The following is a 13260-nucleotide window of genomic DNA, read 5'->3' as shown; positions in this document are numbered from 1 at the left end:
TTATACTGGTTTCCAGTAGTAATAAAAGTCTTGACAATTGACTTATTTTATTTCATTCACTATTCCTGATGATCAACAGAATATACTTATGTACTTCATTTTTTTTTAAATGAAAGATAAGACTATAGCACAGGGTGTGGTTCTAGGAATGAATGAAATAAATAGGTTTATTTACAACTAAAAGCCATGATTCTGGTATCACTGTCACTAAACTCAAACCAAAATGATTTATCTACAATGAGAAGAAGGAAGGTCGGGCAATCCTACGTCCATAGTGATACTGCCTTGGAAACCCAAGGAGGGGTCGCTATGAGTCAGGGCTGACTCGAGGGCACATAACAACAACAACACAATGAGAAGAGATTATCTCAGTGAACAGAACTCAATTAACGCAGAGCCATGAAATTAAGACTGAAGAATTAGTATCTGATCTAATAAGCAATTCAGTATCACTTTAAGTTTCTTAGCTAGAGGAAAGATTTTCAAAGTGATGTTCATAAGGGACTAGATGGAAACCTTAAGAGGCAGTAATCTAGGTGTATAGTAATAAATACCTAAAACAGAGCAAGTAAATAACGTAAGCAGAAGACACAGTGAGGAAGGAAGAAATAAGGAATTTATAGGGGACAGCAAACTAGCCTGTAGGCCAAATCTGGCCCTCTCTTTACTTCTGCAAATAGTTTTATTAAAAGATTTACTATACAGCCCTTTTCAGAAAATCTACCAAACCAGATTTAGAAGAACAAAAATTAATCCAAAGTAGTGCCAGAAATGCCAACTGACAAATAGGAGAGAAGGAATTTGGTTTTTGATGTACTAAATTCAAAGGAAAAGTAAGACTAAAGATGTCAGGTAGAAAGCAATGCATGGAGTCTGGAATGTGAACTTGTGGCTTGGAGATGAAGGAATTATAAATAAATTGAAAATGGTTTAGCATTTTCAAGGTAAGTTTATCATATGTTGTTGTTGTTATGTGCCGTCGAGTCGGCCCCCCGACTCATAGCGACCCCTCCTTGGGTTTCTGAGGCAGTATCACTACGGAAGTAGGATTGCCCAACCTTCCTTCCGAGGAGTGGCTGGTGGGTTTGAACCGCCAGCCTTCTGATTAGCAGTCAAGTGCTTTAGCCATTATGCTACCAGAGCTCCCTAGTTTATCATATAGCAACTCAAAAACTGATCTTAAGAGAATGTCATTGTTACACTAACAATGTAATTGGATAAATATCTGATACAGAATGTCACTGTGAGATACCATTAGTTATTAAGGTAGAAATTAACATAAAGTAGTATCATAAATTTAACAAAAAGCATTTCAACAGTGATAAATACAACAAAGAGGCTGAAGAGGCCTGAAAAATAACCCAAGGATTTGGTTAAAATGAGAACACTGCCAAGAAAAAACAAAATAATAAAATAAATTCAATGCAGAAAATAAGTGGGAAACCAGACTAAGGGAAAGATGGCAGTGCTTAAGAAATAAAGGCAGTAGGTACAGTGGGTCATTACATTAGTGGACTCCAATGAACCACAGCTGCTGCTATTGTGGACCGCTGAAAGAGAAGGCCAAAGGGACCCCTGCTGAAAACTGCAGAACTTTAACAAACTAGTAGGCATGATTAAAGTGCACATTAATCGTAATGACTAACGTGCTAGAGGCCCCTCTGCCCCCTGCTTTTGCTTTCTTTTAAGTAAACAGAATAGCCAATCTTCTTATGAACACTGAGTTCTTTGTTGTTGTTGGGTGCCATCGAGTCATCTCCGACTCACAGAGACTCTATGTACAACAGAATGAAACACTCCCCAGTCACGTGCCATCCTCACAATCCCTGCTATACCTAAGCCCATCGTTGTAGCCACTGTGTCAGTCCATCTCATTGAGGGCTTTCCCCTCTTTCGTTGACCCTCCACTTTACCAACATGATATCCTTCTCTGGGGAATGGTCCCTTCTGACAACATGACCAACGTTAGTGAGACAAAGTCTGGCCATTCTTGCTTCCAAGGAACATTCCTGCTGTACTTCCAAGATAGATTTGTTAGTTCTTCTGGTAGTCCACAGTACTTTCAGTATCCTTCGCCAAAACTACAACTCAAAAGCATCAGCTCTTCTTCTGTCTTCCTTATTCACTGTCCACCTTTCACATGCATATGAGGCGACTGAAAATACCATGGCCAAGGTTAAGTGCACCTTAGTCTTCAAAGAGACATATTTGCTCTTCGACATCTTAAAGAGGTCTTTTAAAGCAGATCTGCCCACTGCAATACGTCATCTGATTTCTTAACTGCTGCTTTCATTGGTGCTGACTGTAGAACCAAGTAATATGAAATCTCTGACAACTACAATCTTTTCTCTGTTTACTGTGAAGCTGTTTACTGGTCCAGTTGTGAAGATTTTCATTTTCTTTATGTTGAAGTTAATCCATACTGCAGACTGTAGTCTTTAATCTTCATCAGTAACTGCTTACTGAGTTCTTTAGGTTTATTACTTTCAATTATACATTTTTCTAAGCATAACTCTCTTCCAGGTCTAGTTTCAACGGAGGACCGTAGTCTACAAAGCAAGATAACCCTGAGAAGAGGAACACCAAGTCCAGAGAAACCATGGAAAAGAAGAACAAAGACATTCCTGGCAGCCCAAGAGATCTTGAACCCGCTTCCCATCTCCCTACATAATCATGCCTTTCCCTTTGCTCAGCGAGATAGACTTTTTAGAGTAATGACTCTCTCAGTCTCCCTGGGAATCAATACTCCTTAAATCTTTTCCTTTTCCACTACAACCTATTGTGGCATTTGGCCCTACTTGCAGCAGGTGGTAAGAACCTAGTTGTTCTTGCATCAATATTATGCCCTTGTATAATTCTTTCCCACTTAGGCTCTGAGCTTAGCAAAGTGATTTGCTTTGGCCAATTTGTTGTTAGCAAGCACTGGCAAGCAGAGGCTTGATAAGCACTTGCACATGGAAACTTGTCTTCTTGGAATACTACCACTTAGAAGATAGTCATCATGCTGTAACGAAGCTTGAGATAGACTCCTGAATGATGGGAGGAAGTGTAGAGAGAGACCTTCACAGATAAGAAACCATCTTAAATCTAGTACGAGAAGAGCTCTCAAATAAATGTAGTCCCATACCAAGGAGAACAGAAAAACTGCCCAGCTTAATCCAGTTGACCAAAGAACAGGAGAAATAATAAACTGTCACCATTTTAAGCCATTAAATTTGAAGTGGTTTATAAAACAGGAAGGAACTGTGGTGGTGTAGTGGTTAAGGCATTTGATTGCTAACCAAAAGGTCAGTGGTTCAAACCTACCAGTTGCTTTGCGGAAGAAAGATGAGGCAATCTGCTTCCGTAAAGATTTTCAGGCTTAGAAACCCAATGGGGGTCACTATGAGTCAGAATCAACTCGAAGGCAGTGAGTTTGGTTTGGTTTGGTTTATAAAGCAGTAGTATATAACCAATACACAGTCAGAAAAAGACATGTGTTTGAAGAAATTCAAGAACATGAGACTAAGGATTCTTATAAAATTTAGAAGACTTATATGCCTATGACAAAAAAAAAAAAAACACGCAAATAGAGAGGGTACAATTAACATATAATAAGAAAAACTAAAGATGCGGAAGATGAAGGAGTTGAGTCATATCAGAGATAATGGAAAATGTTACAACTAAAACTTAGTCATGCTAAGAATCTTAAACTATTAGGGGAAAAGATCTTCCACCTACTTCATCACTTTCATCAACTTCAATTCCACCATCTTTGTCATCATCCATTTGTTTATGTATTGTTTGAAGAGCTTCCAGACTAAATCTATCTTCTTCTGTAAAGCATGGTGGACTCAGTGACATGCAGGGATCTGAAATAGAACAAAGGGTAATTACTAACTTGCCACACCGAAACACAGGCTATAATTAGAGAATTTAAAGGAAAACAAAATCAAACTTCGGATTAAATCAAACTAAGCTCTGGTAGCATAGTGGCTAAGGCACTTGACTGCTAAGCAGAAGGCCAGCGGTTCAAACTCACCAGCCACTCCTCGGAAGGAAGATGGGACAATCTATTTCCATAGTGATACTGCCTCGGAAACCCAAGGAGGGGTCAATATGGGTCGGCTCCGACTTGACGGCACATAACAACAACAACAAAGAGGCTTTAAAATGTCTAGCAGAGTATTCTTCACATCAAGAGTAAAATGTATGAACACAATTGATGAAAAGTAAATAATCCAATCTAACTGAGGAATTACACCAGTACTAACAATTCAAGTTATCCACATTCTTCCACATCTTTACCCATCTTCTCCTTACTTAACCCATTATATTTACTAAATATTCTTCCTTAAAAAAACAAATGATCCTGACCCCCCCCCTCAGGGGGTAGAGAAGAAGGGGGAGGGGTGGTATAAAAATCACAGACTACAAGATTCTATTTTTGAATAATCCAACTGAATTAAAATGTAAATTCTAGGAAAATGCCACAAAGAATACAAGAAAAGGAAATGCAGGATATTCGCATGACCCTTAAAAATTTTTTTTTTCATTTTTCTATTGAAGAGAATCTAAAAGTACATCCTTTTGACTTTTCTATATATACATAATCTCTTAGGTTCAGCAAAGGAAAAGAAAAAAACTTAATTTTTTGTAATCTAGTTCCCCACGTTTTCCTTAATATATTTGTTAAATCTTTTCTAATGGAGAAAGTTCTAAAGGGAAGTATGAATCCTTCTCAGTTGTCAAAAACTAACAATTTAGTAAGAATGTGAGTTTTTCATGGCTCAATCAAACTGATGAAAATTACCTCTTGTTGACTCAACTAATAAAGAGCCTATACACCAAATGGAAAGTACTGCCAAAGCTTTACTTACACCTATCATCTGGCTAACTGGAAGACCAACAAATTCCAGGACCTTACTTTTACTAAGTCCCTAATTTAATACTCTTTTAAAATGCCATCAAGAGATATATATTTCTACAGAAGTGTATTGTGGTTAGTATAATAGAGGATTTAATCACAATTTGATTATCTCTTCAACAACAGTTAAAAATCTATTATATCACTCTGGGCCTGTTATGAATTAACTGTCTGACTGTGGATAAATCATTTGTCCTGTGTCTTAGTTACATCATCTGTTACGGATTCAATTTTTTCCTCCCAAAATATGCGTCAATTTGGCTAGGCCATGATCTCTGTGGTTTGGCAGCTTTGTGGTGATGTAATTTGACAATTATATAATGATGTAATCATCCCCATGACACGATCATATGTAATTATCTTCCATTTGTGATGAGTTTTAAATCCTGACCTATGTGTGTTATTAAGGCATTCTGGCGGAGCAGTTATCAACACATCTGGCTGACAACCCAAAGGCTGGCAGTTAGAACCCACCAGCCACTCCAAAGAAGAAAGATGAGGCAATCTGCTTCTGTAAAGATTTACAGTCTCAGTAACACTACAGGGCAGTTCTACTCTGCCTACAGTGTCCCGAGGAGTCAGAACTGACTGGATGGCAGTGGGTTAAGTCGTTTGGCTTATGGGTTAATGAGGGAGGATGAGGTCATATTTGTTTTGTTAATGAGGCAAGACTAGGGTGGGATGAAATACCCTTACTCAGGTCAAAGCAATGATCTAAAAGGAGTTTCCAGGGGGATGGCCTGCATCACTTTTTATCTTACAAGAGACAGAAGGAAAGAGAAGCGACCATAAAGAAAGAAGAGGAGGGACCTCAGTAGCAGCAAGAAAGAAGAACTAGGAGCAAAGCACACACTTGGGACTCAAGGCCCCTGTGCTGAGAACCTCCTAGACCCAGGAGAAGACTAATGCCAAGGCACATGGTGATCTCTAAGGAACATCTGGCCCACAGATGTTGAAAGGAGGCAAGGATCTTCCCCTAGAGCCAGCAGAGAAGCGTTCCCCTAGAACTGGTACCCTGAACTTGGACTTCTAGCCCCTTAAACTCTGAGACAATTGCTGTTTTTTAAAGACATCCCCGGCTGAGGTATTTCTGTGATAGCAGCGCTAAGACCAAACAAAACAAAACAAAACAAAAACCCACTGCCATCGAATTGATTCTGACCCATAACAACTGCACAGGTCAAAGCAGAACTGCCCCATAGGGCTTCTAAGGCTGTAAAGCTTCATGGAAGCAGATTGCCTCATCTTTCTCCCATGGAGTGTCTGGTGGGTTTGAACCACCAAACTTTTGGTTAGTAGTCCAATGCCTTGGCTATTGCACCACCAGAGCTCCTAGATTACTAACACATCTCTAAAATAAAGCGAGTAAACCAGATGCTTATTAAGGTGCACTGCAGCTATAAAAGCCTAAGAATATCTAATTCTGTGCTTAGAGGGGGAAAAAAGAAAATTTGCAAATAAAGTAATTGAGACTCATTAATAACTTATTTTCTAAAAAACATTCCAAACCACTGCTTATTTCTTATGTTCCAGATATAGCCAAAAATATATTTTGGTAATTTAATATTTTTAATAGTTTTAGTTCAAAATCTAATTTTGATTTCTTTACTCTTGAAGAAAACAGAAGGGAGAAAGAAACTAATGAAAGTGGAAAACGCAATTTTAAGTTATGTGTATATATCAGCCACTCCTCGGAAGGAAGGTTGGGCAATCCTACTTCCGGAGTGATACTGCCTCGGAAACCCAAGGAGGGGTCGCTATGAGTCAGGGCTGACTCGACGGCACACAACAACAACAACAACATGTACATATAGAAACTTTTAGAATGCTGATTAAAATCTGCTAAAATCTAAAACTTATAGCGGTCAATTATACCCCTAATCACAAAAGAACCAGAACACTTACATGCTCAGGAGTTCATATTTATTTGTAGGTATTCTGAATGGATGCAGAACAAAAGATAAGCTCTCAGGTACCACACAACATATGGTATAAGGAAGATCTGTATACGATCTATAATTACGTCCAACAAATGTATGTTTCTAAACATATTTTAAAATGAAAAGGTTCACTGCAACTGCCATAGAAGGAAAGGGCCAGCATCACTCACTCTGATTTAAATAGGCTTTGTTGTTAAACTCTCAAGAGTCAACAGGAAGGGCAGTGCAAACCTTATCAAGTAAGAGAAAATTAGGAGCAACACAAAAAGTAAAATTGGTCATTTCTTACTTAAATTAACTTATTTAATAAATATTTATTAACTTATTTAATAAAAGACTCTATTTCAAGGAACTTTTACAAGATGGAATTTCTCCATGAAGCCTTTAATAAATACCATCTCCCAATGATCACTTCAATGATCACTTCTTTCTTCAAACTACAATCTCTCCATTCAACAAACATCTACCGAGCATCTACATAAATGAGGCCCTGGAAATACCCTAACAAAAGAGACAAAAATTCTTCAGAAGGCTTATATTCCAGTGGAGGAGATGGACACAAGATAAATGAGTAAAATATAGAGCATGTTAAATGTGTAAGTATTAAGGAGAGAAACAAACAGAAAAGGCCAGATATAAAATGCCAAGGGATTTGTAATTTTTAATATTTTATTCTGTGATCATTCTGACTAGATCCTTCCTTAATGCTATATTAAACTAATCACTTTATATGTCACTTTGTTCATACAACTAAACTTAAGAGCAAATAGGGGCCCAGTTGTTACATTTGCCAGATCTTCATAATACCCAGGACTTAGCTGGGCATATTCTAGGCCTCTGATAAATTCTAGTACTTCTTACGTTAATTAAGTCACAAACTTCTGGGCATTAGGTAGTAAAGTCATAAAACTGTATCCCTGAATCCAAAAAAATTCAGGCTAGTGAGGAAGAAGGCATGTTGACTCCTGCAATATACTGTGTTAGCACCACTGAGAACATTAGTTGTAGTGTATTACGGGAGCATGGAGAAGGGCACACAATCCAGACTAAGAAAAAGAAGCAATACCTTTCTAGAGGTACCTCTGGGGAGTTTTTAATGACCTGTAGTTGATGACCTTGGAAAGGAGAGAAAAGCATGTCTGGAAGAAGAAACATCTTGTTCAGAGGCATGAAAAGGAACAGTCAGAGAGAAATGTCAATGTTTTAACAGGTCTTAGAGTTCAGAGAGGAGCTCTGGTGGCATATGCCTAAGGCACTTGACTGCTAACCAGAAGGCTGGTGGTTGAAACCCACCAGCCACTCCTCGGAAGGAAGGTTGGGCAATCTACCTCCATAGTGATACTGCCTCGGCAACCCAAGGAGGGGTCACTATGAGTCAGGGCCAACTCGATGGCACATAACAACAACAGAGTTCAGAGAACATACGGTAAAGAAATAAGAGATCTGGCAAGAGACTGGTAAGAAGGGGTCAGATACCTAAAAACTCGGTTTTCCCTAAGAAGGCACTTGGATTTCTGTCTTGAAAACTACCAGATACCATTAAGAGATTTCATTCCGGTGACAGAGGAAGAGAGACGACATGGAGGCAGGTGAGACTGAGAGAGGCACGGCTATCAGGAAGTTGCGCAGCAATCCTGGCAGCACTCAGCAGTCCAGGTTCCAGCAATGGAGAAAGCCCATGGTAAACACCGCTGTAGCATGTGGTGTTTTGCCAGGATGAAGGAGCAAAAAGAAAGGGAAATTCAGGAGGTCAAGATATGGCAAGAGTGGTCCACCTCTCCACGTTAAATTTTATTTCCTTTTGTTACAATGACATAAAGCCTAGAAATCTAACTTAGGATAGCTATGAATTCTTACCTCTATTATCTGTCTTAATATCATTTCATTTCTTTCTCAGTTGTTTCCCTTCTAGGTTAACAAGAGTACAAGTGATCATTTCAGCTCAAATTAGCTGGTCTAAATTTCTTTTAAGATATACTACTTGTTAGAAGGGAGCTCTGGTAGCACAGTCCCTAAAGCATTTGACTGCTAACAAGAAGGCTGGCAGTTCAAACCCACCAGCCACTCCTTGGAAGGCAAGTTGGGCAATCTACTTCCATAGTGATACCACCCCCACTTGGAAACCCATGGTGGGGTCGCCATGAGTCAGCTCTGACTCAACGGCACATAACAACTTGTTAGAAAAGATCTATGTCTATAATGAATCAGGTATTGACAGTTTCAAAGGCACAGACAACTAGCTAAGCTTACCCAAAATTCACCAGTGCAATCATGCACTCCACTGGCAGAACATATTTCTCATCTAAACAGAATTCACTCATTCATTTAAACATGATATGGAGAATCTATAATATGCCAGGTCCAATACTTGGTGCTGGGTATACATTGACAACAACAAAAACACATTTCCTCTAGTTGTTGTCCTCACTTTGCATTAAATTAAACATGGTGTTTTAGCAATGTACATTGAGCATTCCTTTCTTCTCTCTGTAGCAAGAGCAGCACTTTCCACTGAAGATAAAGGAATCAGCAGAAACAGAATGAGGCTTAGCCAAAGCCAGCAATCACACCATTATTAAGATTCACCTTACTTTTCTGTACTCAAAGCTAGACAAATACCCAGTCTGATCCTGCACAAAGTTAAATGAATTAAAATTACTTCCCTAATAAAAAACATCCACTATACTCTAGAAATTAATCTATTTTATATACGTAATTTAATACCTATGGCTCTATGTGGGTTTCAGATTAGGAAATGAGTCTCATTAATAAACTTAAGATCACACCTCTAGTAAGGGACAGAGCTGGGATTCAAACCAAGTCTTCCAGACTCCAAATCCCTGATTCTGTCAACATAATGAACATAAATGGGTCAGAAACACCAGTGTCCGTGAAGAATAAACCAATAAGCAACAGCATGATAAAGGAAGACTGAAGTTGTCAAGAATTTCATTTTACTTGGACCCATAAACAATGCCCATGGAAGCAGCACTCAAGAAATCAAATGACATATTGCACTGCACAAATCTGCTACAAAAGACCTCTTTCAAGTGTTAAAAATCAAAGATGTCACCTTGAGGGCTAAGATGCTCCTTATTCAAGCCATGACATTTTCAATTGCCTCATACAGATGCAAAAGCTGGACAATGAACAAAGAAGACCAAAAAAGAATTGATGCCTTTGAATTATGATGGCAGCGAAGAATTGCAAATATACTATGTGATGGCAGTGAATTTGGTTTGGGTTTTTGTGTGGTTTTTTTGGGGTTTTTTTTAATGGACTGCCAGAAGAATGAACAAATTTGTCTTGGAAGAAATACAGTCACAATACTACTTAGAAGCAAAGACGGCAAAGCTTCATCTCACATACTTTGGACATGTTATCAGGAGGGACTAGTCCCTGAGGAGGGACTTGGTAAAACAGAGACTCAGCAAAGAAGGGGAAAAACCTCAATGAGATGGACTGACACAGTGGCTGCAACAACAGGCACAAACATGGCAATGATTGCGAGGAGGGCAGAGGACTAGGTGGTGTTTTGTTCTATTGTACATAGAGTCATTATGAATTGGAACCAACTCAGTGGCAACTAACATCTCGATATCTTAGATATTGCCAGGACCTGGCTGAGAAGACTTCTCTAGCTCTATACCCGGGTGAAACATTCCCTAGTGACCCGAGAGCACTAAGAAGTATGAATGTGTCCCATGGAAGGGGATCACTGGCATTTCAGAAATGAAATACACAATCTAGAATGCATACTTATACTTCCTACAATACTTTACTTTTGATATTGATGTATCTCAAAATAGTAACAATAAAGTTACTGAAATGAAGAATATTTGTTTAAAAAAAACTTACAGAGTATTATATTTCTTTTGTGAACAGCTGTTAGAAATCAAAATACATTTTATTAATTTATACGTTTATAATTTGATTTGGTATAAAATTATTTTTAATGTATTTTAAAAGGTGGTATTGTCTGGTGGGAGGAAGACAGTTTTCTTTTCTTGATACCCTCCTTCCCCTGTTGTTGTTGTTACGTGCCATCCCATCAGACCTGACTCATAGCAACCCCTCCTTGAGTTTCCAAAGCGGTATCACTACGGAAGCAGATTGCCCAACCTTCCTTTCGCAGAGTGGCTGGTGGGTTTGAACCGCCAGCCTTCTGGTTAGCAGTCAAGTGCCGTAGGCACTACATTACCACAGCTTCCATATTTAATGTGAGAACAAGGACAGAGTAAGAATGCAAACTGGGGAACTCAGAAGTGTACTATAAGCTGCTTGGTCAACACTTATTAAGACATCTCAAAAATACATCCACAACCACTTCTTAGTGTTCCAGGATGGAATGCTTGCCCAAATCAGACCTCTCCAAGACTATTCAGATGTACTGCTATGCCATAATAACACATATACACTTTGGAACTGTTGGTCCATTTAAATAGTGTTCTTAATTTGTCTCCTCCACCTGTAACATGTAACAGGAGAGTAAAAGAGGACTGGTTGTAGGGGATGAAGTAGTTAAAATAGGCAGCATGAAGCCCAGAGGTTGGGAGCACACAAGCTTCAGCCAGACTGCCTGGGTCTGATTCACAAATCTACTACTTCTCAAGTGTGTGATCTAGAGACAAGGTATTTAACCACTCTGGCTTTGTTGTCTTAATTTATAAAGCAGGGTAATGATAGTACCCTCCTCACAAAACTATTCCGATAGTTATGTGAGAAAAATAAATTTATAGCACTTAGAATAGCACCTGACACACAATAAGGACAAAAACACTCTGTTGAATAAATAACTTAAAGGCAAGGTAGTATAATTTGTGTGCTTATCCGCCTCTACAACCAAGAAATCCTAGCCAGTCTTTAACGGGAAACAGATTATTAAGACATGCTAAATACTATCTTCTGTTAGTCTTTTGAGGGGAGTTCTAGTGGCACAGTGGTTAAGGCATTCAGTTGCTAACCCAAATGTTGATGGTTCAAACCCACCAGCCACTCTACAGAAGAAAGATGAGGCAGTCTCATAAAAATGCACAGCCTTGGAAATGCTAAGGGGTATTTCTACTCTGTTCTATATGGTTACTATAAGTTGGAATCCACTCAATGGCAATGACTTTTGTTTTTTTAAGTATAGTCTAACTGGAGTGTATGAAGAAGAGTAAGGCATAAGGATTAGAAGACAACTAACAACCTGCGATATGCAGATCGCACAACCGAACTGCTGGAAATGAAAAGAACTTGAAGTACTTACTGATGAAGATCAGAGACTTCAGACTTCAACATGGATTACACCTCAACATACAGAAAACAAAAATCCTCATAACTAGATCAATAAGCAACATCACAATAAATGAAGAAAATACTGAAGCTGTCCAAGATTTCATTTTACTTGGATCCACAATCAACACCCATGGAACCAGCAGTCAAGAAATCAAATGACCAACTGCACTGGGCAAATCTGCTGTGAAAGACCTCTTTAAAGTGTTTTTTTTAAAAAAAAGCAAAGATGTCACTTTGAGGACCAAAGTGAGCATGGCCCAAGGTATGGTATTTTCAATCACTTCCTAAATGTTGCAGCTCTAGTGGTGTACTTGTTAAAGCATTTGGCTGCTAACCAAAAGGTCACCCGTTTGAAGCTACCACTTGCTCTGTGGAAGGAAGATGTGATAACCTGCTTCTATAAAGATTTACAGCCTTGGAAACCTTATTGGGCAGTTCTACTCTATTCTACAGGGTCACTATGAGTTAGAATCGACTTGATAGTAGTGGGTTAGTAAGCTTACACATCTGAAAGCTGGACAACGAATAATGAAGACTGAAAAAGAATTGATGCCTTTGAATTATGGTATTAGAGAAGAATGCTGAATATACACCATGGACAATCAGAAGAACAAACAAATCTATTCTGGAACAAGCACAGCCAGAATCCCCCTTAGAAGTGAGGATGGCAAGACATCAGCTCATGTGTTTTGGACATGTTATCAAGAAGGACCAACAATCCCTGGAGAAGGACATTATGCCTGCCAAAGTGGAGGGTCAGCGAAAAGAGGAAGACCCTCAATAAGATGGACTGCCACAGGGGCTGGAAAAATGAATGAGCTCAAACACAGTAATGGTTGTGAAGATGGTGCAGGACCAGGTAGCATTTTATTCTGCTGTACACAGGGTCACTATGAGTCAGAACTGACTCCACAGTACCTATGAACAACAAACATGGCATGAAGAATGTATGTTAACCTGTATGGCACAGAAGAAGAAGAAATATCACAGAAACTGGTTATAAGAGAAGTGCATTCATGCTGTAGGCCCACATTCACAAGCTCTGTTGTTGTTGTTGTTGTTATGTGCTGTCGAGTCAGCCCTGACTCATAGCGACCCCTCCTTGGGTTTCCGAGGCAGTATCACTACGGAAGT

The 13260-nt window shown here is 39.0% G+C and overlaps 1 protein-coding gene across 1 annotated transcript in view; it reads right to left on the bottom strand.

Moving 5' to 3' along the window:
- The window catches only part of STIM2 (stromal interaction molecule 2), a 300518-nt gene that overhangs the window by 151879 nt on the left and 135379 nt on the right, over positions 1-13260 (bottom strand). Inside the window, exon 2 of the mRNA XM_007955656.2 lies at positions 3721-3851. Coding sequence (XP_007953847.1) covers positions 3721-3851 — 131 coding nt within the window. The remainder of the gene's footprint in view (positions 1-3720; positions 3852-13260) is intronic.

This window comes from Orycteropus afer, unplaced genomic scaffold (assembly GCF_000298275.1).
Source record: "Orycteropus afer afer isolate SDZICR_OR568_19922 unplaced genomic scaffold, OryAfe1.0 scaffold00525, whole genome shotgun sequence".
NCBI lineage: Eukaryota > Metazoa > Chordata > Mammalia > Tubulidentata > Orycteropodidae > Orycteropus > Orycteropus afer.
Note: the sequence above shows the minus strand (reverse complement) of the source record. Positions and strands in the feature narration are given on the sequence as shown.